The sequence below is a fragment of the Microcaecilia unicolor genome, chromosome 12 (genome assembly GCF_901765095.1).
Source record: "Microcaecilia unicolor chromosome 12, aMicUni1.1, whole genome shotgun sequence".
Lineage (NCBI taxonomy): Eukaryota > Metazoa > Chordata > Amphibia > Gymnophiona > Siphonopidae > Microcaecilia > Microcaecilia unicolor.
The window spans coordinates 112,472,816-112,496,825 of record NC_044042.1 but is presented as its reverse complement, the minus strand read 5'-3'; the positions used below and the strand labels follow the sequence as shown (position 1 = coordinate 112,496,825).

At 48.5% G+C, this 24,010-nt stretch overlaps 1 protein-coding gene across 2 annotated transcripts in view; it reads right to left on the bottom strand.

Moving 5' to 3' along the window:
* AARSD1 (alanyl-tRNA synthetase domain containing 1) overlaps nucleotides 1-24,010 on the bottom strand; it is a 223,285-nt gene that overhangs the window by 116,515 nt on the left and 82,760 nt on the right. For both annotated transcript variants that reach the window (XM_030220995.1, XM_030220994.1), the window contains one exon: nucleotides 11,721-11,849. In XM_030220995.1, coding sequence (XP_030076855.1) covers nucleotides 11,721-11,849 — 129 coding nt within the window. The remainder of the gene's footprint in view (nucleotides 1-11,720; nucleotides 11,850-24,010) is intronic.

Here is a 24,010-nt window from a genome sequence, read left to right as displayed (position 1 = left end):
TCTTCCTAGCTCTGTCCCTTCCTAATCTTTTCCCTCACCCCCTACCTCTCTCCGCTACAGGAACTCACTTCCCATCCATTGACTTCATCACCTCACCTTCTCTCCTACCCTCTTCCTCCCTCTTGGCTTTTAATCTCCGTCTCTTTCTTCCCTCCATTTTGCCTTCCCCATTCCACCTAAATACCTCTCGCCTTCGAGGCCACACCTCTCCTACTCTCCTCCGCTCTCTTTTACTCCTTCTCTTACTCTCAGCTGGTGACATCAATCCCAATCCTGGCCCTCCTCACCAACTATTATCCCAACTCTACAGATCTCACCGTGACCTCTCTAACCTCATCTCTATTCCTCTACTCCCCTCCTCTTCTCTGCCCTTCTCTTGCGCCCTAAGGAATGCCCGCTCTATCTGTAACAAACTCCCCTATATCCAGGACCTCTTTATCTCGCGTCACCTCCATCTGCTCGCTATAACAGAAACCTGGCTCTGCCCTGATGACTCTGCTTCAGTCGCAGCCCTGTGCCATGGCGGTTATCTATTTTCACATACTCCTCGCCCTGCTGGCCGTGGGGGCGGTGTTGGACTACTTCTCTCTCCCTCCTCCAGATTTCAACCCCTTCTTCCACCTCAATCTCACTGTTTTTCCTCCTTTGAAGTCCACTCTATCCACCTTTTCTCTCCTCTGCCTCTTCGAATAGCGGTCATTTATCGTCCCCCTGATAAGTCCCTTTCATCCTTTCTCAGTGACTTTGAAGCCTGGCTTGCCTTCTTCCATGATCCTTCCTCCCCCTCTCTCATCCTTGGTGACTTTAATATTCCTGCTAATGATCCTTCCAACTCTTATATTTCCAAGTTACTCGCTTTAACGTCGTCCTTTAATCTCCAACTATGCTCCACCTCCCCCACTCATCAAAATGGTCACTGTCTTGATCTCATCTTCTCCTCCAACTGTTCACCTTCTAGTTTCCTTGCCTCTGATCATCCCTCCTCTGATCACCATCTTATAACTTTCACACTTAAATCTCCTCCCTCCCAGTCCCGTCCTATCCTATCTTCACGATATTGACCCTTCATCTCTATCCTCCCATGTTTCAAACCTCCTCTCTACTGTGGCACCATCCACGTCTGTCAACGAGGCTGTTTCTTCTTACAACAATACTCTATCCTCTGCCTTAGACACTCTTGCACCTTTGATGACCCGCCCTGTAAGGCGTACAAAACCCCAACCTTGGCTGACTTCTAATATCCGCTACCTACGTTCTTGTACCCGCTCCGCTGAACGCCTCTGGCGGAAATCTCGGGCCCTTGCTGATTTCTTACACTTTAAGTTCATGCTGACCTCCTTCCAATCTGCTCTTTTACGTGCCAAACAGGATTATTATATCCAACTGACCAACTCTCTTGGCTCTAATCCTCGACTTCTCTTCACCACATTGAACTCTCTCCTCAAGGTGCCCCCTCCCCCAACTCCCCCTTCATTATCTCCTCAGACCCTTGCTGAATTCTTTCACAACAAGGTTCAAAAGATAAACCTTGCTTTCTCTACCTCACCAGCTCTCCCTCCACTAGTCCGTTCCCCTCTCTCTCCTTCCCCTCATTCCCTTTCCTCCTTTCCTGAAGTTACTATTGAGGAAACTACACTTCTCCTTTCTTCCTCAAAATGTACCACCTGTTCCTCTGATCCCATTCCCACCCACCTTCTTAATGCCATCTCTCCTACTCTTATTCCTTTTATCTGTCACATTCTCAACCTCTCACTTTCCACTGCGACTGTCCCTGCTGCCTTTAAATATGCTGTGGTCACACCTCTCCTTAAGAAGCCTTCACTCGACCCTACTTGTCCCTCTAATTACCGACCCATCTCCCTCCTTCCTTTTCTCTCCAAATTACTTGAGCGTGCTGTTCACCGCCGCTGCCTTGATTTTCTCTCCTCACATGCTATTCTTGACCCATTACAATCTGGTTTTCGCCCTCTCCACTCAACCGAAACTGCGCTTACTAAAGTCTCCAATGACCTATTACTGGCTAAATCCAGAGGTCAATATTCCATCCTCATTCTTCTTGATCTTTCCGCTGCTTTTGACACTGTCGATCACAGCATACTTCTCGATACCTTGTCCTCACTTGGATTCCAGGGCTCTGTCCTTTCCTGGTTCTCTTCCTACCTCTCCCTCCGCACCTTTAGTGTTCACTCTGGTGGATCCTCTTCTACTTCTATCCCTCTGCCTGTCGGTGTACCTCAGGGTTCTGTTCTTGGTCCCCTCCCCTTTTCTATCTACACTTCTTCCCTTGGTTCATTAATCTCATCCCATGGCTTTTCCTACCATCTCTATGCTGATGACTCGCAAATCTACCTTTCTACCCCTGATATCTCACCTTGCATCCAAACCAAAGTTTCAGCGTGCTTGTCTGACATTGCTGCCTGGATGTCTCAACGCCACCTGAAATTAAATATGACCAAAACCGAGCTTCTCATTTTCCCCCCCAAACCCACCTCCCCGCTCCCCCCCGTTTCTATTTCTGTTGATGGCTCTTTCATTCTCCCTGTCTCCTCAGCTCGAAACCTTGGGGTCATCTTTGACTCTTCTCTCTCCTTCTCTGCTCATATCCAGCAGACCGCCAAGACCTGTCGTTTCTTTCTTTACAACATCCGTAAAATCCGCCCCTTTCTTTCCGAGCACTCTACCAAAACCCTCATCCACACCCTTGTCACCTCTCGTTTAGACTACTGCAATCTGCTTCTTGCTGGCCTCCCACTTAGTCACCTCTCCCCTCTCCAGTCGGTTCAAAACTCTGCTGCCCGTCTCATCTTCCGCCAGGGTCGCTTTACTCATACTACCCCTCTCCTCAAGACCCTTCATTGGCTCCCTATCCGTTTTCGCATCCTGTTCAAACTTCTTCTACTAACCTATAAATGTATTCACTCTGCTGCTCCCCAGTATCTCTCCACACTCGTCCTTCCCTACACCCCTTCCCGTGCACTCCGCTCCATGGATAAATCCTTCTTATCTGTTCCCTTCTCCACTACTGCCAACTCCAGACTTCGCGCCTTCTGTCTCGCTGCACCCTACGCCTGGAATAAACTTCCTGAGCCCCTACGTCTTGCCCCATCCTTGGCCACCTTTAAATCTAGACTGAAAGCCCACCTCTTTAACACTGCTTTTGACTCGTAACCACTTGTAACCACTCGCCTCCACCTACCCTCCTCTCTTCCTTCCCGTTCACATTAATTGATTTGATTTGCTTACTTTATTTATTTTTTGTCTATTAGATTGTAAGCTCTTTGAGCAGGGACTGTCTTTCTTCTATGTTTGTGCAGCGCTGCGTATGCCTTGTAGCGCTATAGAAATGCTAAATAGTAGTAGTAGTAATAGTAGGTGCGAAGGCGGTAGAACGAGAGGACATGAAATGAGATTGAAGGGGGGCAGACTCAAGAAAAATGTCAGGAAGTATTTTTTCACGGAGAGAGTAGTGGATGCTTGGAATGCCCTCCCGCGGGAGGTGGTGGAAATGAAAACGGTAACAGAATTCAAACACGCGTAGGAGAAACATAAAGGAATCCTGTTCAGAAAGAATGGATCCTAAGGAGCTTAGCCGAGATTACTACTACTACTACTACTACTACTACTTAGCATTTCTATAGCGCTGCCAGGGTTACGCAGCGCTGTACAAGTTTAGACAAGGGGAAGGACAGTCCCTGCTCAAGAGAGCTTACAATCTAAAGGTAATAAGCTATGTAGTCAGTGTATGTATCTGGAATGGGGAAGGTGGTTAGGCGCCAAAAGCAAGGGAGAAGAGATGGGCCTTGAGTAAGGACTTGAAAATGGGCAGGGAGGGCGCACGGCGTATGGGCTCAGGAAGTCTGTTCCAGGCATAAGGTGAGGCGAGGCAGAAGGGGCGGAGTCTGGAGTTAGCGGTGGTGGAGAAGGGTACAGATAGGAGTGATTTGTCCTGAGAGCGGAGGTTACGGGTGGGAACATATGGGGAGAGGAGGGTAGAGAGGTAATGGGGGGCTGCAGATTGAGTGCACTTGAAGGTCAATAAGAGAAGCTTGAATTGTATACGGTAGTGGATCGGGAGCCAGTGAAGCGACTTGAGGAGAGGGGTGATATGAGAGTATCTGTTCACGCGGTAGATAAGACGTGCGGCGGAGTTTTGGACAGATTGAAGGGGGGATAGGTGGCTAAGCGGGAGGCCAGCGAGGAGAAGGTTGCAATAGTCAAGACGAGAGGTAATGAGTGCGTGGACGAGAGTTCGGGTGGTCTGTTCAGAAAGGAATGGGCGAATTTTGCTAATATTATAGAGGAAGAAGCGACAGGTCTTAGCTGTCTGCTGGATATGGGCAGAGAAGGAGAGGGAGGAGTCGAAAATGACTCCGAGATTGCGGGCTGAAGAGACGGGGAGGATGAGGGCATTGTCAACAGAGACGGAGAGTGGGGGAAGAGGAGAAGAGGGTTTGGGTGGGAAGACAAGGAGCTCAGTCTTAGCCATGTTCAGTTTCAGATGCCGGTTGGACATCCAGGCAGCGATGTCGGAGAGGCAGGCCGAAACTTTGGCCTGGATTTCGACTGTGATGTCGGGAGTGGAGAGGTAAAGCTGGGTGTCGTCAGCATAGAGATGGTACTGGAATCCATGTGATGAGATCAAGGAGCCCAGGGAAGAGGTGTATATCGAGAAAAGAAGCGGTCCAAGGACAGATCCTTGAGGGACCCCAACAGAGAGCGGGACGGGGGTGGAAGAAGAGCCATTAGAAAATACTCTGAAGGTGCGATGGGAAAGATACGAGGAGAACCAGGAAAGGACGGAGCCCTGGAATCCAAATGAGGACAGTGTGTCAAGAAGTAACTTATGATTGACGGTGTCAAAGGTGGCAGATAGGTCGAGGAGGATGAGTATGGAATAGTGACCTTTGGATTTGGCAAAGAACAGGTCATTGCAGACTTTAGAGAGTGCTGTTCTGTTGAGTGTAGTGGGCGAAAGCCGGATTGAAGCGGGTCGAGGACGGCCTGAGAGGAGAAGAATTCAAGGCAGCGGCTGTGGACAGCACGTTCAAGTAATTTGGAGAGGAAGGGTAGAAGAGAGATGGGCCGGTAGTTGGAGGGACAGGTGGGGTCAAGCGATGCTTTTTTGAGAAGTGGAGTGATTACAGCGTGTTTGAAGGTGTCAGGGAACGTAGCAGTGGAGAGAGAGAGGTTGAGGATGTGACAGATTGAGGGGTTAATTGTAGGAGAGATGTTGGTAAGCAGGTTGGTGGGAATGGGATCAGAGGAACAGGTGGTGCACTTAGAGGAAGAAAGAAGGCGAGCAGTTTCCTCTTCGGTGATCTCAGGGAAGGAGGAGAAGGAGGAGGCCAGGTTAGGTTGGTTGAGGGAGTGGGTTAAGAAGCCACAGGGAGGAGAAGGCTTGGAAGTGAATTCAAGGTTTATCTTCTGTACTTTATCGTGGAAGTAGTCAGCTAGTGTTTGAGGAGAGAGTGAGGGGGGGGGGGGGGGGGAGCGGAGGGTACTTTAAGTAAGGAGTTGAGGGTGGCGAAGAGGCGACGAGGGTTGGAGCCAAGAGAATTGGTTAATTGAGAATAATATTCCTGTTTGGCAAGGAATAGGGAGGATTGGAAGGAGGATAGCATGAATTTGTAATGGGTGAAGTCTGACAGGATGCGAGATTTTCTCCAGAGACGTTCAGCAGATCGGGTGCAGGAGCGGAGGTAACGGATGCAAGGGGTTAACCAGGGCTGAGGATTAATGCGCTTAGTGGGGCGAGAGACAGATGGTGCTAGGGTATCCAGAGCAGTGGAGAGAATTTCATTGTAGGTAGAGACAGCCGTGTCGACAGAGTCAGAAGACGAGATGGAAGGGAAGAGAGTGGAGATGTGAGAGGATAGGGTAGGGGGGGTCGACAGCTTGGAGATTCCTGAAGGCAGTGGTTATAGTTGGGCGAGGTTGAGGGGGAGGGTGATGAAGTGTGAGGGTGATTAGGTGATGATCTGAGATAGGAAGGACTGAGGTGCAGAAATTGGAAGGTGAGCAGGAAGAGAAGAGAACGAGGTCGAGACAGTGGCCATCACGGTGAGTAGGGGTGGTAGAGCATAGTTGGAGGTTAAAGGCGGATATCAGAGTAAGGAATTTAGAAGCGTAGGAGTTGGATGGGTTGTCAACGTGGATGTTAAAATCGCCAAGAATGAGGGATGGAGATGTGGGATCAAGAAAGACGGTGAGCCAAGCATCGAAGTCAGTAAGGAATGAAGAGAGGGGCTTATCCGGGGGGCGGTAGATGACTGCAACTCTGAGTGGTAGTGGGTAGAATAGCCGGATGGAGTGAGCTTCAAAGGACGAGAAGCAGTGAGATTGCGGTAGGAGGAGGGGTTGGAAACTACAGGAGGGCGAGAGAAGTAACCCGACGCCTCCGCCACGGCCATCTGGGCGGGGAGTGTGGGAGAAGAGATAACCTCCATGACAAAGGGCCGTGACTGAGGCAGAGTCGTCAGGGGAGAGCCAGGTTTCGGTTAGGGCGAGCAGTTGGAGGGAACGAGAGATGAAGAGATCGTGGGTGAAGGGCAGTTTGTTGCAGATCGAGTGGGCATTCCACAAGGCGCATGAGAAGGGGAGGGAAGAGGGGGGGGAGGAGGGGAATAGAGACGAGGTTGGAGACGTCACGGAATCGTTTGCATGGATAGGAGGACAGGTGAGGGGGGCCAGGATTAGGATTAATGTCTCCCGCGGAGAGCAGGAGAAGGAGTAAGAGAGTGCGGAGGAGGGTGGGGGAGGTCGGGCGACGAAGGCGACGAAGACGGGGTGCACTTAGGAGGAATGGTGAAGGGTTAATGGCAGGAAGGAGGTGTTGGAGATTAAGGGCTAGGAAGGAGGAGGGGGACAAGAGAGATGGAGAGGTGGTGAGGGATGGGGGTGAGTAGGGTGTTGCCGTAGCAGGCAGGACGGGAGGGAACACAGGTGGGCAATGAGTTCCAGCGGTAGACAGGGGTAAGGGGAGGGGAAAAAGATTAGGAAGGGACAAGGCAAGGAAGATTGGGTGGCAGAGCCGGTGGTGGGAGGCGGGGATAGTGCTGGGCAGATTTATACGGTCTGTGCCAGAGCCGGTGGTGGGAGGCGGGGCTGGTGGTTGGGAGGCAGGGATAGTGCTGGGCAGACTTACACGGTCTGTGCCCTGAAAAGGACAGGTACAAATCAAGGTAAGGTATACACAAAAAGTAACACATATGAGTTTATCTTGTTGGGCAGACTGGATGGACCATGCAGGTCTTTTTCTGCCGTCATTTACTATGTTACCTTCTTCACTAGTGATAGGTTTACCTCAGAGGCAGAAAAGGAAGGAAAAAACAAAGTTTCTTCTTCTTCCTTTTTTTTTTTTGTTTGTTTGTAAACCACCTTCTTCACTAGTGACAGGAATTAATAAAGGTTTACCTGAGAGGCTGAGATTCAGATATACCTACCACCACAGAAGAACCCCACAGGGGAAACAAGTTACTCCATGCCACAATCAACCATCACCCTGCTAGAAAGACAGCCAGGGGAGGGAGGGGAGGGGAGGGAACCAGGGTCACTGGATATCACCCTAGCTGGCAGATGAGGAACTAAGGACCATTGAGTATCATCTAAAACTAGCCCCAACACGGCTACCAGCACACCCCTGGCTCCACTATCACCAGAAGAATCTGGGACAGGAGCTACCAGCCAGCAATCCAGAGCAGCTGTACGATTCATCCACCATCCGCTAGGAGACAGAGAACATACCGAACATTCCAGGCTGCACGATACCCTTAAGGGGAGGTTTACTTGGAACTATTTTCTCTGTCTCCTTCCGCTGGTAGATGGACACAACCCAATTGTCTGGACTGGTCTGGTATAGATGACAAGGAAAGATAGGTAAGAGAGTAAGAGGAGTTAGAAAATAAGGTGACAGATTTAAAGGAAGGTGAACATGAAGTCAGAGAGATGATTAAATGTTATCTCAGCTAAGGTAGGAGTGGATAGTGCCACTGTGGTCTGCAATAATTTTGAGCAGCATACCCAGATGATGCTACTGAAAATCTGGAAAGTGTGGAAAGCGTGGCAACAAACACATAAGAAATACAAAAATGGTATTAAACGTGCCAAAAGATCATATTACACAAAACAAATCACAGCCACCGGAACAGACATAAAAAAGCAATACAAAATTATAAAGAATCTTCTCAACACGAATCCAGTAACAGCATCAACCTCAAATTGTCCATCCGCCGATCAGTCGGCCAATTACCTCAACGATAAAATCATCAATCTGTGCAACACAATTCCCCATGATGACGCCAACATCGATACTTTCCTTGACGAACTGGACCCCAACTTAGAAGAAATCCCGGCAGAACGATACTGGACAGACTTCACTCTCCTCAGCACTAAGGAAATCTCCATAACACTATCCAAACTCTCCAAGTCTCATTGCCAACTGGACCCATGAAAAATGCCCCAGCACGATTCATTACAGATCTTACCACCCACCTAAATTTTCTACTTCATCAAGGCTCCTTTCCATCTGAACACGACAATATTCTACTCACACCAATACCGAAAAACACCAAGAAACCAGCGAAAGATATTACTAACTATCGACCTGTGGCCTCCATCCCTCTTCTAACCAAGCTGATGGAAAATAGAGTGACCTCCCAACTGAACGATTTCATACAAAAGTTCTCCATACTGCATGAGTCACAATCGGGTTTTCGACCTGCACACAGCACAGAAACAGTATTACTCACCCTAATATCCAAGTTCAAACAAGAAATTTCAATAGGCAACAAAATACTTCTTCTGCAGTTTGACCTATCCAGCGCATTTGACATGGTAGACTACAATATTCTCACAAAACTACTGGACAAACTAGGAATTGGTGGTAACATCATCAAGTAGATAAAAAGTTTCATCACTACCAGAACTTATCAAGTCAAATCAACCTCATCAATATCGGCTGCATGGTCATCAAAATGTGGAGTCCCCCAAGGATCGCCTCTATCCCCGATCCTCTTCAACCTTATGATGATCCCTCTGGCTAAATCTCTATCCAAATCTGGCTTAAACCCCTTCATCTATGCAGATGACGTCACCATATTCATCCCTTTCCAATCCAACCTGGCAGAAATCACAGATAAAATAATCACTGGCATGAATATCCTAGCCTCCTGAACAAGGAAAAAACTCAATGCTTGATCCTCTCATCATAACACTCCACTTTGCTCCCAACCACCCTGATCACCCCAGACGTTACAATCCCAATATCCGATAATCTAAAGATCTTAGGAGTAACTTTAGACAACCACCTAACTTTAAAAACTCATGCAAAAACCATGACGAAAAAGATGTTCAACATGATGTGGGTATTGAAAAGAGGAAAACCATTCTTCCCACAAAAAACTTTCCGTAATCTAGTACAATCCACAGTACTCACCCATGCCGACTACTGCAACAGCATATTCATTGGCTGCAAGGCTCAAATTCTGAAAAAACTCCAAACCGCCCAAAACACAGCAGCCAGACTCATTTTTGGTAAATCACGATTTGAAAGCGCTACACCACTCCGTGAAAAACTCCACTGGCTCCCTATCAAAGAATGAATAAACTTCAAAGTCCACACACTGATCCACAAGATCCTCCACGGAGAATCCCCAAGTTACATGACCAATTTGATCGATCTCCCAGCCAGGAACGGGTCCAAATCTTCTCGAACATATCTCAATCTTCACCTTCCCAACTGCAAAGGTCTCAAATACAAAACCTACTACGCATCCAACTTCTCCGTTAAAGGCAGCCAACTCTGGAACGCCATACCAAGATACATCCGAACAACCATCGAACACCTACCCTTCCAAAAGTTGCTGAAAACCTACCTCTTCAAACAAGCCTACCCAAATGACCCAACTTAATGCGCGAACCACTCCTCTCCACCTATACTACCAATACCTTAATCCCTCCCACTACATTCTTCCCTATTGTCCTACTCCACACAATTGTGCTATTTCTATGATACCTTGTTACCAAACACTGTAAGCTATCTCTGTGATACTTTGTTACCAAACATTATAAATCGCACTGAACCTGCTATTGTCCTACTCCACACAACTGTGCTATCTCTATGATACTTTGTTACCAAACATTGTAAGCTTCTCCGTGATACTTTGTTACTAAACATTGTAAGCTTCTCCGTGATACTTTGTTACCAAACATTGTAAGCCGCACTGAACCTGCTATCGAGCGGGAAAGAGCAGGGTAAAAATGGTACAAATAAATAAATAAATAAATAAATAAAAATAAATGATGCTACTGAAAATCTGGAAAGCCCCAGTCAACTGGTCAGCTCTACTTACGTAGGTAGCATGGACTTAGTTTGTTGGAGGAGTAACGTAATGGTTAGTGTAGATGTACGCAGCGCTGTACACATTATATACAGGTACTTTCTCTGTTCCTAGGTGGCTCACAATCTAATTTTTTTTTTTTTATCTGGGGCAATGGAGGGTTATGGGAGTGGAGGAGGAGTAGCCCAGTGGTTAGTGCAGCGGACTCTGATCCTGGGGAACTGGGTTTGATTCCCACTGTAGCTCCTTGTGACCTTGGGCAAGTCACTTAAGGGAAAAGGACTTATATACCGCCTTTCTCTGGTTTTCCAACTACATTCAAAGCGGTTTACATATTATATACAGGTACTTATTTGTACCTGGGACAATGGAGGGTTAAGTGACTTGCCCAGAGTCACAAGGAGCTGCAGTGGGAATCTAACCCAGTTCCCCAGGATCAGAGTCCGCTGCACTAACCACTAGGCTACTACTCCACTCCCATAACCCTCCATTGCCCCAGATTTAAAAAAAATTAGATTGTGAGCCATGTGGGAACAGAGAAAGTACCTGTATATAATGTGTACAGTGCTGCGTACATCTAGTACTGGAGGAGTGGCCTAATGGTTAGAGCACCAGTCAAATCCCGCTGCTGCTCCTTGTGATCTTTGGCAAGTCACTTAGCCCTCCATTGCTTCAGGTACAAACTTAGATTGTGAGCCCTCCTGGGACAGAGAAATATCCAGTGTACCTGAATGTAACTCACCTTGAGCTACTACTGAAAAGGTGTGAGCAAAATCTAAATAAATATTGGAGATTCTACATGGAATGTTGCTATTCCACTAGCAACATTCCATGTAGAAGCCTGCCCTTGCAGATCACCACCAATGTGGCCGCGCAGGCTTCTGTTTCTGTGAGTCTGACGTCCTGCACATACGTGCAGGACGTCAGACTCACAGAAACAGAAGCCTGCGCGGGCCGCGTTGCTGATCTGCAAGGGCAGGCTTCTACATGGAATGTTGCTAGTAAAGGAGTGGGCCTAGTAGTTAGTGCAGTGGAACATCGAACACACACTATTTGAGATTCTAGATGGAATGTTGCTATTATTGGTGATTCTACACGGAATGTTGCTAGTGGAGGAGTGGCCTAATGGTTAGAGCACTGGTCTTGCAATCCAGAGGTGGCCGGTTCAAATCCCACTGCTCCTTCTTGTGATCTTGGGCAAGTCACTTAACCCTCCGCTGCCTCAGGTACAAAATTAGATTGTGAGCCCTCCTGGGACAGAGAAATATCCAGAGTACCTGTGTGTAACTCACCTTGAGCTACTACTGAAAAAGGTGTGAGCAAAATCTAAATAAATAGTAGCACTATAGAAATGATTAGTAGTAGTAATATACTTGTCCTCACCTGTCCACCTCCCTCTGGAAATAGCAGAGTGTCTTTTAATACGACATGAAAGCCTTTCAGAATTCCTTTCTTCCCATTCACATCCGTCTTCACTTCTGCAGGGCTGCAGGATGCCACAACCGTGGAAAACTTCAAAAGAGTGAGATAATAAAAACTTTGGTACAAAAGAATGCTCACAGTACCCTGCCGTTCGTGTACAAGATGAACTGTTTGGGGATCTTGCCAGGTATTTGTGACCTGGATTGGCCACTGTTGGAAACAGGATGCTGGGCTCGATGGACCTTTGGTCTGTCCCAGTATGGCAAGACTTACGTGAATAAGAGAGGGATCACCACAGCATACAAATGAAAGCGATCGTTGCAGGGTACTCATTTTTCAGAAAATGAGGCCCGAGTAGGGATTCTCAACCCAGTCCAGTTTCCAAGAGAGCCACAATAAATTTACATGCACTCATAGGAACCAACTTTTAAGATGATTGGGGGTGCTAAACTTAACAATAGGGTAACATAAAGAAGCTTGCACAACGTTAGGGAACTGGCTTCTGTGCATGCACTGCTTCAAAGTATGCAAATCTATCTCATGCATATTGACTGCCTTGGTGTGTTCCTTGGGTTAGAGTAGGGTGGGCAATCTTGGTCCTCAACCCAGCTGGATGTTCAGGATTTCCCCAATGAATATGCATGAGATCTATTTGCATGAACTGCTTCCACTATATGCAAACAGACCTCATGCATATTCATTGGGGAAATCCTGAAAACCTTACTGCCTTGGTGTGTCCCTTGGGATAGAGTTGAGGTGGGCAACCTTGGTCAACCCAGTTGGATTTTCAGGATTTCCTCAATGAATATGCATTGCTTCCATTATATGCAAAAAGATCTCAGGCAACGACAAACTGAAAAAACTAAAAACACGAACCAGGAAGCTTGAACGAGCATGGAAAAAAAACAAAAACAAAAGATGACCACACACTCAATGCTTGGAAACAAATACAATGAAAATACAAATATGCAATAAGACATACCAAAAGGACATACTATAAAACTAAAATAGGACCAGATTACAAAGACACGAAGAAACTATACCAACTTGTACACAAACTATTAGACACCACCCCGGTGGTCACCACAACCAACACAAACATCCCATCAGCAGACAAACTCGCCAAATACTTTAATGAAAAAATTGTAAAACTACGCAATACACTTCCTCAGAACACTACCGATACCGAAAACTTCATCAATGGACTGGACCCAACCTTAGAAGAATACCCAGTGGACCGAACCTGGTCAAACTTCACTCTCCTCACCGCCAAAACAATTGCCCATGCGATTAATAGGTTCTCCGACACTCACTGCAAATTGGACACTACTACTACTACTAAACATTTCTAGAGCGCTACTAGGGTTACGCAGCGCTGTACAGTTTAACAAAAAGGACAGTCCCTGCTCAAAGGAGCTTACAATCTAAAGGACGAAATGTCAAGTTGGGGCAGTCGAGATTTCTTGAATAGAGGTATAGTGGTTAGGTGCCGAAGGCGACATTGAAAGAGGTGGGCTTTGAGTAAGGATTTGAAGATGGGCAGGGAGGGGGCCTGGCGTATGGGCTCAGGGAGTTTATTCCAAGCATGGGGTGAGGCGAGGCAGAAAGGGCGGAGCCTGGAGTTGGCGGTGGTGGAGAAGGGTACTGAAAGGAGGGATTTGTCTTGAGAGCAGAGGTTACGGGTAGGAATGTAAGGGGAGATGATGGTAGAGAGGTAAGGAGGGGCTGCAGATCGAGTGCATTTGTAGGTTAGTAGGAGAAGCTTGAACTGTATGTGGTACTTGATCGGAAGCCAGTGAAGTGATTTGAGGAGAGGGGTGATATGAGTATATCGGTCCAGGTGGAAGATAAGATGTGCAGCAGAGTTCTGAACGGACTGAAGGGGGGATAGATGGCAAAGTGAGAGGCCAGTGAGGAATAGGTTGCAGTAGTCAAGGCGAGAGGTAATGAGAGAGTGGATGAGAGTTTGGGTGGTGTGCTCAGAGAGGAAAGGGCGGATTTTGCTAATGTTATAGAGAAAGAAGCGACAGGTCTTGGCTATCTGCTGGATATGCGCAGAGGAGAGGGAGGAGTCGAAGATGACTCCGAGGTTGCGGGGACGATGAGGGTGTTATCAACTGAGATAGAGAGTGGAGGGAGGGGAGAAGTGGGTTTAGGTGGTAAGACAATAAGCTCGGTCTTGGCCATGTTCAGTTTCAGGTGGTGGTTGGACATCCAGGCAGCAATGTCGGATAAGCAGGCTGATACTTTGGTCTGGGTTTCCGCAGTGATGTCTGGTGTGGAGAGATAAAGCTGGGTGTCGTCAGCATAAAGATGATATTGGAAACCATGAGATGAGATCAGGGAGCCCAGGGAAGAGGTGTAGATTGAAAAAAGAAGGGGTCCAAGGACAGATCCCTGAGGAACTCCATCAGAGAGCGGGATGGGGGTGGAGGGAGAGCCATGAGAATGTACTCTGAAGGTGCGGGTGGGAGAGATAAGAGGAGAACCAGGAGAGGACAGAGCCCTGGAACCCAAATGAGGACAGTGTGGCAAGAAGTAAATTGCGATTGACAGTGTCAAAAGCGGCGGATAGGTCGAGGAGGATGAGGATGGAGTAGTGACCTTTGGATTTGGCAAGGAACAGGTCATTGCAGACTTTAGATAGTGCCGTTTCTGTCGAGTGTAGGGGGCGAAAGCCGGATTGAAGCGGATCGAGGATGGCATGAGAGGAGAGAAAATCAAGGCAACGGCTTGCTGTGAACGGCGTGTTCAAGTATCTTGGAGAGGAAGGGTAGGAGGGAAATGGGGCGGTAGTTGGAGGGACAGGTATTGTCAAGTGATGGTTTTTTGAGGAGTGGTGCGACTACAGCATGCTTGAAGGTGTCAGGGACAGTTGCAGTGGAGAGAGTGAGGTTGAGGATATGACAGATGGGGGGGGGGGGGGGGTGACAGTAGGAGAAATGGTGTTAAGTAAGTTGGTGGGATGGGGTCAGAGGAACAGGTGGTGCATTTCGAGGAGGAAAGAAGATGGCCGGTTTCCTCTTTGGTGATAGCAGGAAAAGAGGAGAAGGATGCCTTGGTTGGTTGTTTGAGGGAGTGGGATATATTGTGAAGAGGAGGAGATGGTTTGGTGGTGAATTCAAGGTTGATCTTCTGCACCTTGTCGCGGAAGTAGTCAGCCAGTGATTGAGGAGAGAGTGAGGGGGGGTGGTGGAAGCGGAGGGCACTGAGGAGGGAGTTAAGGGTGGTGAAGAGACGACGAGGGTTAGAGCTGAGGGAGTTAGTCAATTGGGTATAATAGTCCTGTTTGGCGAGGAATAGGGAGGACTGGAAGGAGGAAAGCATGAATTTGTAGTGAATGAATTCAGTATGGATGCGAGATTTCCTCCAGAGGCGTTCAGCCGATCGGGCGCAGGAGCGAAGGTATCGGGTGCAAGGGGTCAGCCAGGGCTGGGGATTACTACGCTTTGTGGGACGGGAGATGGATGGTGCAAGGGCGTCCAGAGCAGAGGAGAGAGTGGCATTGGAAGTGGAGACAGCCTTGTCAACAGAATCGGAGGACATGATGGAAGGGAGGAGATCAGAGATACTAGAGGATAAGGTGGGAGGGTCGACAGCCTGGAGATTCCTGGAAGTAGTGGTTAGTGTTGGGCGGGACTGAGGGGGAGGGTGATGAAGTGTGAAGGTGATCAGGTGATGGTCAGAGAGAGGAAGAGCTGAGGCACAGAAATTGGAGGGTGAGCAGGTAGAGGAGAGGACCTGCCCCAGCTACAAATAAAATGCGCCCCCAATCGCTTTATAACAGACCTCACATCCCACCTAAACGTCATGCTCCAACAAGGTCTCTTCCCTAAGGAAAATGGCAACATCCTACTCACCCCTATACCAAAAGATACCACTGTTGGAAACAGGATGCTGGGCTCGATGGACCTTTGGTCTTTCCCAGTATGTCAATACTTATGTACCAAAAAAAACCACAAATGAACTCACCAATTACCACCCAATAGCATCTATCCCAGCAGCCGTCAAACTGATGGAAAGTATGGTAACCAAGCAACTTACCGACGACATAAACAATTTCTTAATATTACACAAATCACAATCAGGATTTCGCCCCCTTCACAGCACCAAAACAGTACTAACCACTCTCCTGGCCAAATTCAAGCAGGAAATAGAAACAAGTAAAAGCATACTCCTCCTTCAATTCGATATGTCTAGTGCATTCGACATGGTGAACCACAATATACTACTGAGACTCCTAGATCGGGATTGGTGGAAATATACTCAGCTGGATCAAGGGTTTCCTAACCACCAGAACATACCAAGTGAAATCAATCTCAAATATATCATCACCGTGGAAAGCAGACTGCGGAGTACCTCAAGGATCACCACTATCACTGATCCTTTTCAACCTAATGATGACCCTACTAGCCAAGTCCTTATCCATCCAAGGCCTCAACCCATTCATCTATGCAGACAATGTTACAATATACATTCCTTTCAAACATGATCTGACAGAAATCACCAACGAAATCAAGCTCAGCTTGAATACCATGAACTCATGGGCAAATGCATTCCAACTAAAACTCAATACAGAAAAAACACACCGTCTCATCCTCTCATCCCAACACAACATGTACACACCCACAAACTTAGACACCCCAGATTACACCCTCCCTATCTCTGATAGCCAGAAAATCCTCGGTGTTACAATTGACCATAACCTTATAGTTGAGAGCAAAGTTAACTCTACAACAAAGAAAATGTTCCACTCAATGTGGAAACTCAAACGCGTGAAACCATTCTTCCCGAGTGAAACATTCCCCAACTTGATACAATCAATAGTACTAAGCCATGCTGACTATTGCAATGGAATTTATGTGGGATGCAAAGAGCAACTCATAAAGAAACTTCAGACCGCTCAAAACACAGCAGCCAGGCTAATATTTGGAAAAACGCGATTCAAAAGCGCCAAACCTCTTTGAGAAAAACTGCACTGGCCCCCAATCAAAGAATGTATTGCTTTCAAAATCTGCACCCTGGTTCACCAAATTATCTATGGCGAAGCCCCAGGATACATGACTGACCTCATAGACCTACCAACCAAAAACAATCGGATCAACACGAACATACTTAAATCTCCACTACCCTAGCTGCAAAGGACTCAAGTACAAATCAACTTATGCATCCAGCTTCTCCTACATAAGCACACAACTGTGGAACGCACTACCAAAAGCTGTGAAACAACGTACGACCACCTTAACTTCCGGAAATCACTAAAGACCAACCTGTTCGAAAAGGCATACCTTACCAACCTAACTTAAGTGCTGGATCCTGCAACACAACGAAACCTAAGCTCGTAATGAACACCACATAACTCTTCTTCTCTACAATTCCCAATTGTGTCTGTAACACATGAACCTTATCCAACCTAACATCACTCTGTATTTGTTTCTCCACCGGAGTTGGCGAACGCCTTCACGGTACTATGTAAGCCACATTGAGCCTGCAAATATGTGGGAAAATGTGGGATACAAATGTAACAAATAATAAGGGAAAATTGGGTTCTTACCTTGGTAATTTTCTTTCCTTTAGTCATAGCAGATGAATCCATTACGAGTGGGTTGTGTCCATCAACCAGCAGGGGGAGATAGAGAGCACTGAAAAACCATAGTGCCTCATGGCCAGCTAGTTCCATCTGCCTCTTTAGTATTTGAAGCTTCCAAAGCAGTGTTACACCGCAAAGCATAATAACATGAATTTTCCTCACAGCGGATGAACGCCCCATAACAGGAGCATCAATTCAAAGGAGGGATGAACTCAACCTCCTGTAACAGAACAGAAATCCTGAAGACTGTTTTCCAACTTCTCCCAATGAGGGAACATATCTACAGGAAAAACTGAACATAAAATAAACATCAATCACATAATGAACCACTGAGGGAGGGCTCATGGATTCATCTGCTATGACTAAAGGAAAGAAAATTACCAAGGTAAGAACCTAATTTTCCCTTCCTTGTCATCAAGCAGATGAATCCTAGATAGGGTGGGAACAAGCCACACCACGCGCCAGCACTTGTGCTCCAAAATGTGCGTCTCTCCTGGCAGCCACATTCAGCCTGTAATGTCGGGCAAAAGAGAACTTAGAAGCCCATGTCACTGCACTGCATATCTCTTGAAGAGAGAGTGATCCAGTTTCAGCCCAGGAAGAGGAAATCGCTCTTGTGGAATGTGCCTTAAAGGCTTCAGGCGGAGGCCGGCCAGACAGCAAATATGCTGAAAAAATAGCTTCCTTGAGCCAATGGGCTATAGTGGCCTTAGACGCTGGAGACCCTCTGTGCGGACCTAACAATAGAACAAATAGATGGTCAGAGGTCCTGAAGGCATTTGACATGCGCAGATATTGCAACAGAGCCCTTCGTACATCCAGAAGGTGCAACTGCCCAAATGATTCTGGAAATTCCTCTTTAGAAAAGGAGGGCAGGAAAATAGGCTGGTTTAGGTGAAATGCTGAAACCACCTTAGGCATGAAGGAAGGCACCGTACGTACCATAACTCCGGACTCTGAGAATTGCAGAAATGGGTCTCGACAGGACAGCGCCTGGAGCTCAGATACCCGTCTCTCCGATGTAATGGCCACCAAAAAGACCATTTTTAAGGTCACATCCTTCTCTGAAGCTCACCTAAGCGGCTCGAAGGGTGAACACTGAAGGGCACGGAGCCCGCACAGGAGGACGGAGCCGAAGCACCCCTCTGAGAAACCATGCCACATCCGGGCAAGCAGCCAGAGAGAGGCCAGCGACCTTCCCTCAAAAACATGCTAAGGCTGCCACTTGAACACGCAGGGAATTATAGGCCAAGCCTTTTTGTAAACCATCCTGCAAAAAGTCAAGTATCGGCGAGACAGAAGCCCGCATAGGTGTGATCGCTTTAGAAGCACACCAAGCCTCAAATTGGCGCCAAATCCTGGTATAAGCCACGGAAGTGGAACACTTGCGGGCCTGTAGGAAATGACTTTACTGGAATAGCCCTTGTCTCTCAATTGCGCCCTCTCAATAGCCATGCCGTAAGACCAAAGCGACAAGCGTCCTCCATGGTTACCGGGCCCTGTGACAACAGATTCGGTACCAGAGGTAACGGGCAGGGAGCCTCCACCAGCATCCGCCGGAGGTCCGCATACCACGGCCTCCTGGGCCAATCCGGGGCTATGAGAACCACCTCTCCTTAATGTAGCCGAATCCGCAGGAGAACTCACCCTATCAAGGGCCACGGAGGGAACACATACAGGAGGCCCTGAGGCCAGGGTTGAGCCAAGGCATCCAACCCCGCTGAGCATGGGACTTTGGCATTTGAGCTTGAGGCCATAAGATCCACTATGGGCGTCCCCCATTTGGCACAGATCTGCAGGAATACTTCATTTGCAAGTTCCCACTCCGCTGGGTCGATTTGATTCCTGCTTAGATAATCAGCTTGCACGTTGCTCTGACCTGCAATGTGAGCTGCTGACAGAAACTGCAGATGTAGCTCGGCCCAGTGGCATATCTGAGCAGCTTTTGCGGCCAGTGCTTGACAGTGCGGCCCTTGTCGATTTATGTAGGCCACTGCTGTCGTGTTGTCCGACAGAACTCTGACAGCCAATCCTTCCAGGGTCAATTGAAAGGCCAGAGGCGCCTGAAATATCGCTTTCAACTCCAATTGGTTGATGGACCACGTCGACTCCTCGGGTGTCCAGAGACCCTGGGAATGCCTTCCCCGGCAATGTGCACCCCAGCCCTTCAGGCTGGCATCTGTTACCACCAGGCACCAATCGGGGAGCGCTAGCGGCATTCCTCGCCACAGCATGCTGTCTGAAAGCCACCACTCCATACTGAGTCGGGCCGCAGGGAGCCATGTGAGTCTGCATTGATAATCTTGAGATATTGGAGACCATCGTTGAAGCAGGGAACACTGCAGAGGTCTCAGGTGCGCTCTTGCCCATGGCACCACTTCCAAGGTGGCCGTCATCGACCCCAACAGCTGGACAATGTCCCAAGCTCACGGGCGAGGCATCCTCAGGAGCAGACGGACCTGGTTCTGAAGCTTACACTGCCTTTGCTCGGGTAGGTATACATACCCCGAGGCTGTGTCGAACCGGACCCCCAAATATTCTAGAGATTGAGAGGGGGTCAGGTGACTTTTGTCTAAATTAATGACCCAGCCCAGAGATTGCAGTACTGAGACCACTCTGGCTGTAACATGATGGACTCTCTTCTGCAGAGTCCGCTCTGATGAGCCAGTCGTCTAGGTACGGGTGAACCCGGATACCCTCTCGCCTGAGAAAGGCAGCTACTACCACCATTACCTTTGAAAAGGTTCGGGGAGCTGTGGCGAGGCCAAAAGGCAAGGCCCGAAACTGGAAATGTTTTCCCATCACTGCAAAACGCAGAAACCTCTGGTGCGGGGGCCAAATTGGTATGTGCAAATAAGCTTCTTTCAGGTCCAGAGACGTGAGAAACTCTCCTGGCTGTACCGCCGCAATGACGGAGCGCAGGGTTTCCATATGAAAATGCCGCACTCTCCGAGACTTGTTGACTTCTTTTAAGTCTAGGATTGGCTGAAAAGACCCTCCTTTTCGCGGCACCACAAAGTAAATGGTGTAACGGCCAGAGCCGAGCTCGGCAGGAGGCACCGGGCACACCGTCCCTAGGTGAATCAAGCCTTGTAAGGTCTCCTCTACCGCCGCCCATTTGGCGGCAGAACCGCATCTGGACTCCACAAACACGTCTCTTATCGGGGCATTGAATTCTATTCTGTAGCCATCTCTGATCAGGTCCAAGACCCACTGATCTGAGGAAATCTTGGCCCACTCCTCGTGAAAGAGGAAAGTCGTCCTCCTATAACAGGGAGCGAGTAGAGGGCCGGCGCACCATCATTGAGAGGGTCGCCCTTGAACTCCAGGCCTTGAGCCAGCTGCTGCAGAACACTTGTCCGAGCGAAAGGAGTTCCTCTGCTGAAAACGGGCACAAGAAGTGAACCCAGCAGAACGCCCCGGGCAGTACCTTCGAGCTTCTCTGAAGCGAGGTCTGTAAGAGGAGGGAACCACCTGATCCTTGGAGGAAGGCCGCGGCCTGTCCGCGGGTAAGCGCTGGGGTTTAGCATCCCCCAGGCCTTTAACAATATTCTCCAACTCCTCACCAAATAGGAGAAGGCCTCGAAAGGGCAACTTCACCAACCTTTGCTTAGAGGCCATGTCAGCCGCCCAATGCCGTAGCCACAACAGGCGGTGAGCTGCCACACCCATCTGTTTAGCCAAAGCTCTGACCAGATCATAAAGGGCGTCAGCCAAAAAAGACAAGGCCGACTCCATCCGCGGTGCCACCTCCGCAAGGGGCTCCGCTCCATCTCCGGGCTGTTCCACTGCCTGTTGTAACCAAGCAAGGCAGGCTCAGGCAGCATAATAGCCGCATGCAGACGCCTGTAAGGATAGGCCTGAAATCTCAAAGGACCGCTTTATAGCTGATTCAAGGCGTCGGTCCTGCATGTCCTTCAGGGCAACTCCTCCTTCAACTGGGAGGGTAGTTCTCTTTGTCACAGCTGTGACTAGGGCATCCACTTTAGGCACAGCTAGACGCGCCAAATTCTCCTCACTTAGAGGGTATAATTGCCCCATAGCCCTGGCAACTTTCAAAGGCCCCTCAGGGTCAGCCCAATGGGCTGAAATAAGCTCTTGGATGGAGTCATGCAAAGGAAAGCATCGAGCAGGCTTCTTAGTACTTGTCATCCTTGGATTAGCAGAGGAGAGCTCAGTACTCGCAGGATCTTCAATAGAGAGGACCTGCAGTGCATTAGAAATCAGTGCTGGCAGCTCATCGCGGTGGAAAATCCTCACCGCGGAAGGATCATCTGGATCCAGTGGCAATCCTGCACCTTCCTCTGGCTCTCCAGACCACGAGGGCCTGCCAGACCCCTCAGACTCCTCACATCCCGACCACAGGGGGAGTGGGGGGGGAACGGGGGGGGGGTGCCACTCTCTGAAGGGGAATCCACCCTACTGCGCTTGTCCTGCGGACATCTGTCAGGGGAAAACGCACCTGACGGTAATTCACTACTGGAGGGGACACAGGCAGCCGGGCCGATTGAGACCCCTGCGGGAGAGCTCTTTTTAACATAAATGCTTTATGCAGCAGTAAAACAAATTCAGGGGAGAATGGCTCACCCTGGCCTCCCGGTTCCAGTCCGGGGGAAATGGCTCTCATATTAGCCTCTATTCGAGGCTCCCCTCCAGGCTCACACCCCTCCGCCTCAGCGGGGGTCGCACCATGCAGTTCCAAAATGGCGCCCGCTGCCAGCTCCACGGAGTGGGAAGAAACCTCGCTCGCCATGCTCGGGCCAGCTCTGACGTCAGAACAGCACGATTTACAGAGCCCTGCTGCTGATCTGCGCTTGCCACAACGGGAACAGCGCTTTACAACCTCCGCAGCCATCGCCAAAAACGGCGGGAAATTCAAAATGGCGGATTCGCGCCAAAATCGCCCCAAACACAGGCCCACCCCGGAGGAGCTTCCAAATGTTCTTACCTCTCCGGATTGAGTCGACAGAGCTGCGATCCGCTGCACAAACTGAAGGAAAGCCTCTTTTCTTGAATCGCAGCGCTACAGCGCGAAGCAACTTTTTTTTTTTTTTTGACGCTGTGAGGAAAGTTGGAGGCAACAGCGCAAGAGGCAACTTTTTCCAATCCGGAGGATCAGTAGCGTGGGAAAGGCAGTGAAAGGGCGAACCTATGTGTCTGCATCCACAGCGTGGGCAAAGACAGGGACAGGGCTTGCCTATGTGTCTACATCCACATCGGGGGCCGGGTAAGGCAGGGAAAGGGCGTACCTATGTGCCTTTAAAGTGGGCACCATCAGCCACAACACCCCTGCTACAACTGGCAACAGCACAGGAGCCACCCCAGGCAGATTTCTGAAGGAGCTTGAACAAGCTGCATCCACCCTGCTGGGGAGATAGAGAATACTGACTGAAGAGGCAGATGGAGCTAGCTGGCCATGAGGCACTATGGTTTTTCAGTGCTCTCTATCTCCCCCTGCTGATGGACACAACCCACTCATAATGGATTCATCTGCTTGATGACAAGGAATAATAATAATATTGATTGGGGAAATGTTGAAAACCCGACTGGGTTGCCCATCCCTGGGTTAGAGAGAAACAAAGAAGAAACAATCCCATGTTTCAAAGCTGAAACGTGTATCCCCTCTCTCTTACAACCTGAGATGATTCACAAGATCATCATAATACATCACCTGATTATATTTATTTGGATTTTAGTTTCTACATAAGAACATAAGCGTTGCCATATTGGGATGGACCAAAGGTCCATCAAGTCCAGCATCCTGTTTCCAACAGTGGTCAATCCAGGTCACAAGTATCTGGCTTATCCTAGAAATCAGCAGTGGATTTTCCCCATCTTAATAATGGTTTATGGACTTTTCTTTTAGGAAGTTATCCAAATCAAACATAACCCTCTAGAGTGTGCATGTGTGGCTAATCAGGAGAGGATACCCTTTGTGGAAATCGAACTAGTAATTGTTCCATCATGAGTCCAGTCCTTTACCTACACTACCTCACCTACTAGAAACACATGTGGCTTGGGGGTGGGGGAGCGAGAGAGAGAGAGAGAGAGAGAGCCATGCTTCACTGACAGGATTTAAACCAGCTACCCCAGAAGGGCAAGGCAAGTGCTCTAACCATTCTGCCACTTCAAAAGGGTCAGTAGTAGCTTAAGTTATGTTACATTCAGGTTTCGGACCTGAGGAACTGAGTTCAATTCCCACTGCAGCTCCTTGTGACCCTGGACAAGTCACTCAACCCTCCATTGCCCCAGGTACAATTAACCTTAGATTGCAAAAACAGTGTATGTAAACTGCTTTCACTGTATACCAAGTGTAAAATAAATATAAACAATACCTGGAGGGCTTAGAAATCTAAGTTTTACATCAGAAGCAGTGGAAGGTTAAATGACTTACACTTGGTCAGAAGGAACATTGGTGACATTTCAACCCTGGCTTCTCTGGTGAGTAGCCCACTTCTCTGACCACTACTAGTTATAACCCTCTTCAACATCATCTACAACAGAGTTTCTCAACCCAGTCCTAAGAGCACATCCAGTCAGTCAAGTTTTCAGGATATCTTCAGATATGCCAAGTCACACACAATCTGACGTGCGATTCAAGCATTTAGGCTCCAGCTCATACGGCTAAATGTGGTTTTCACATGAATTCACTCTGCTCTCC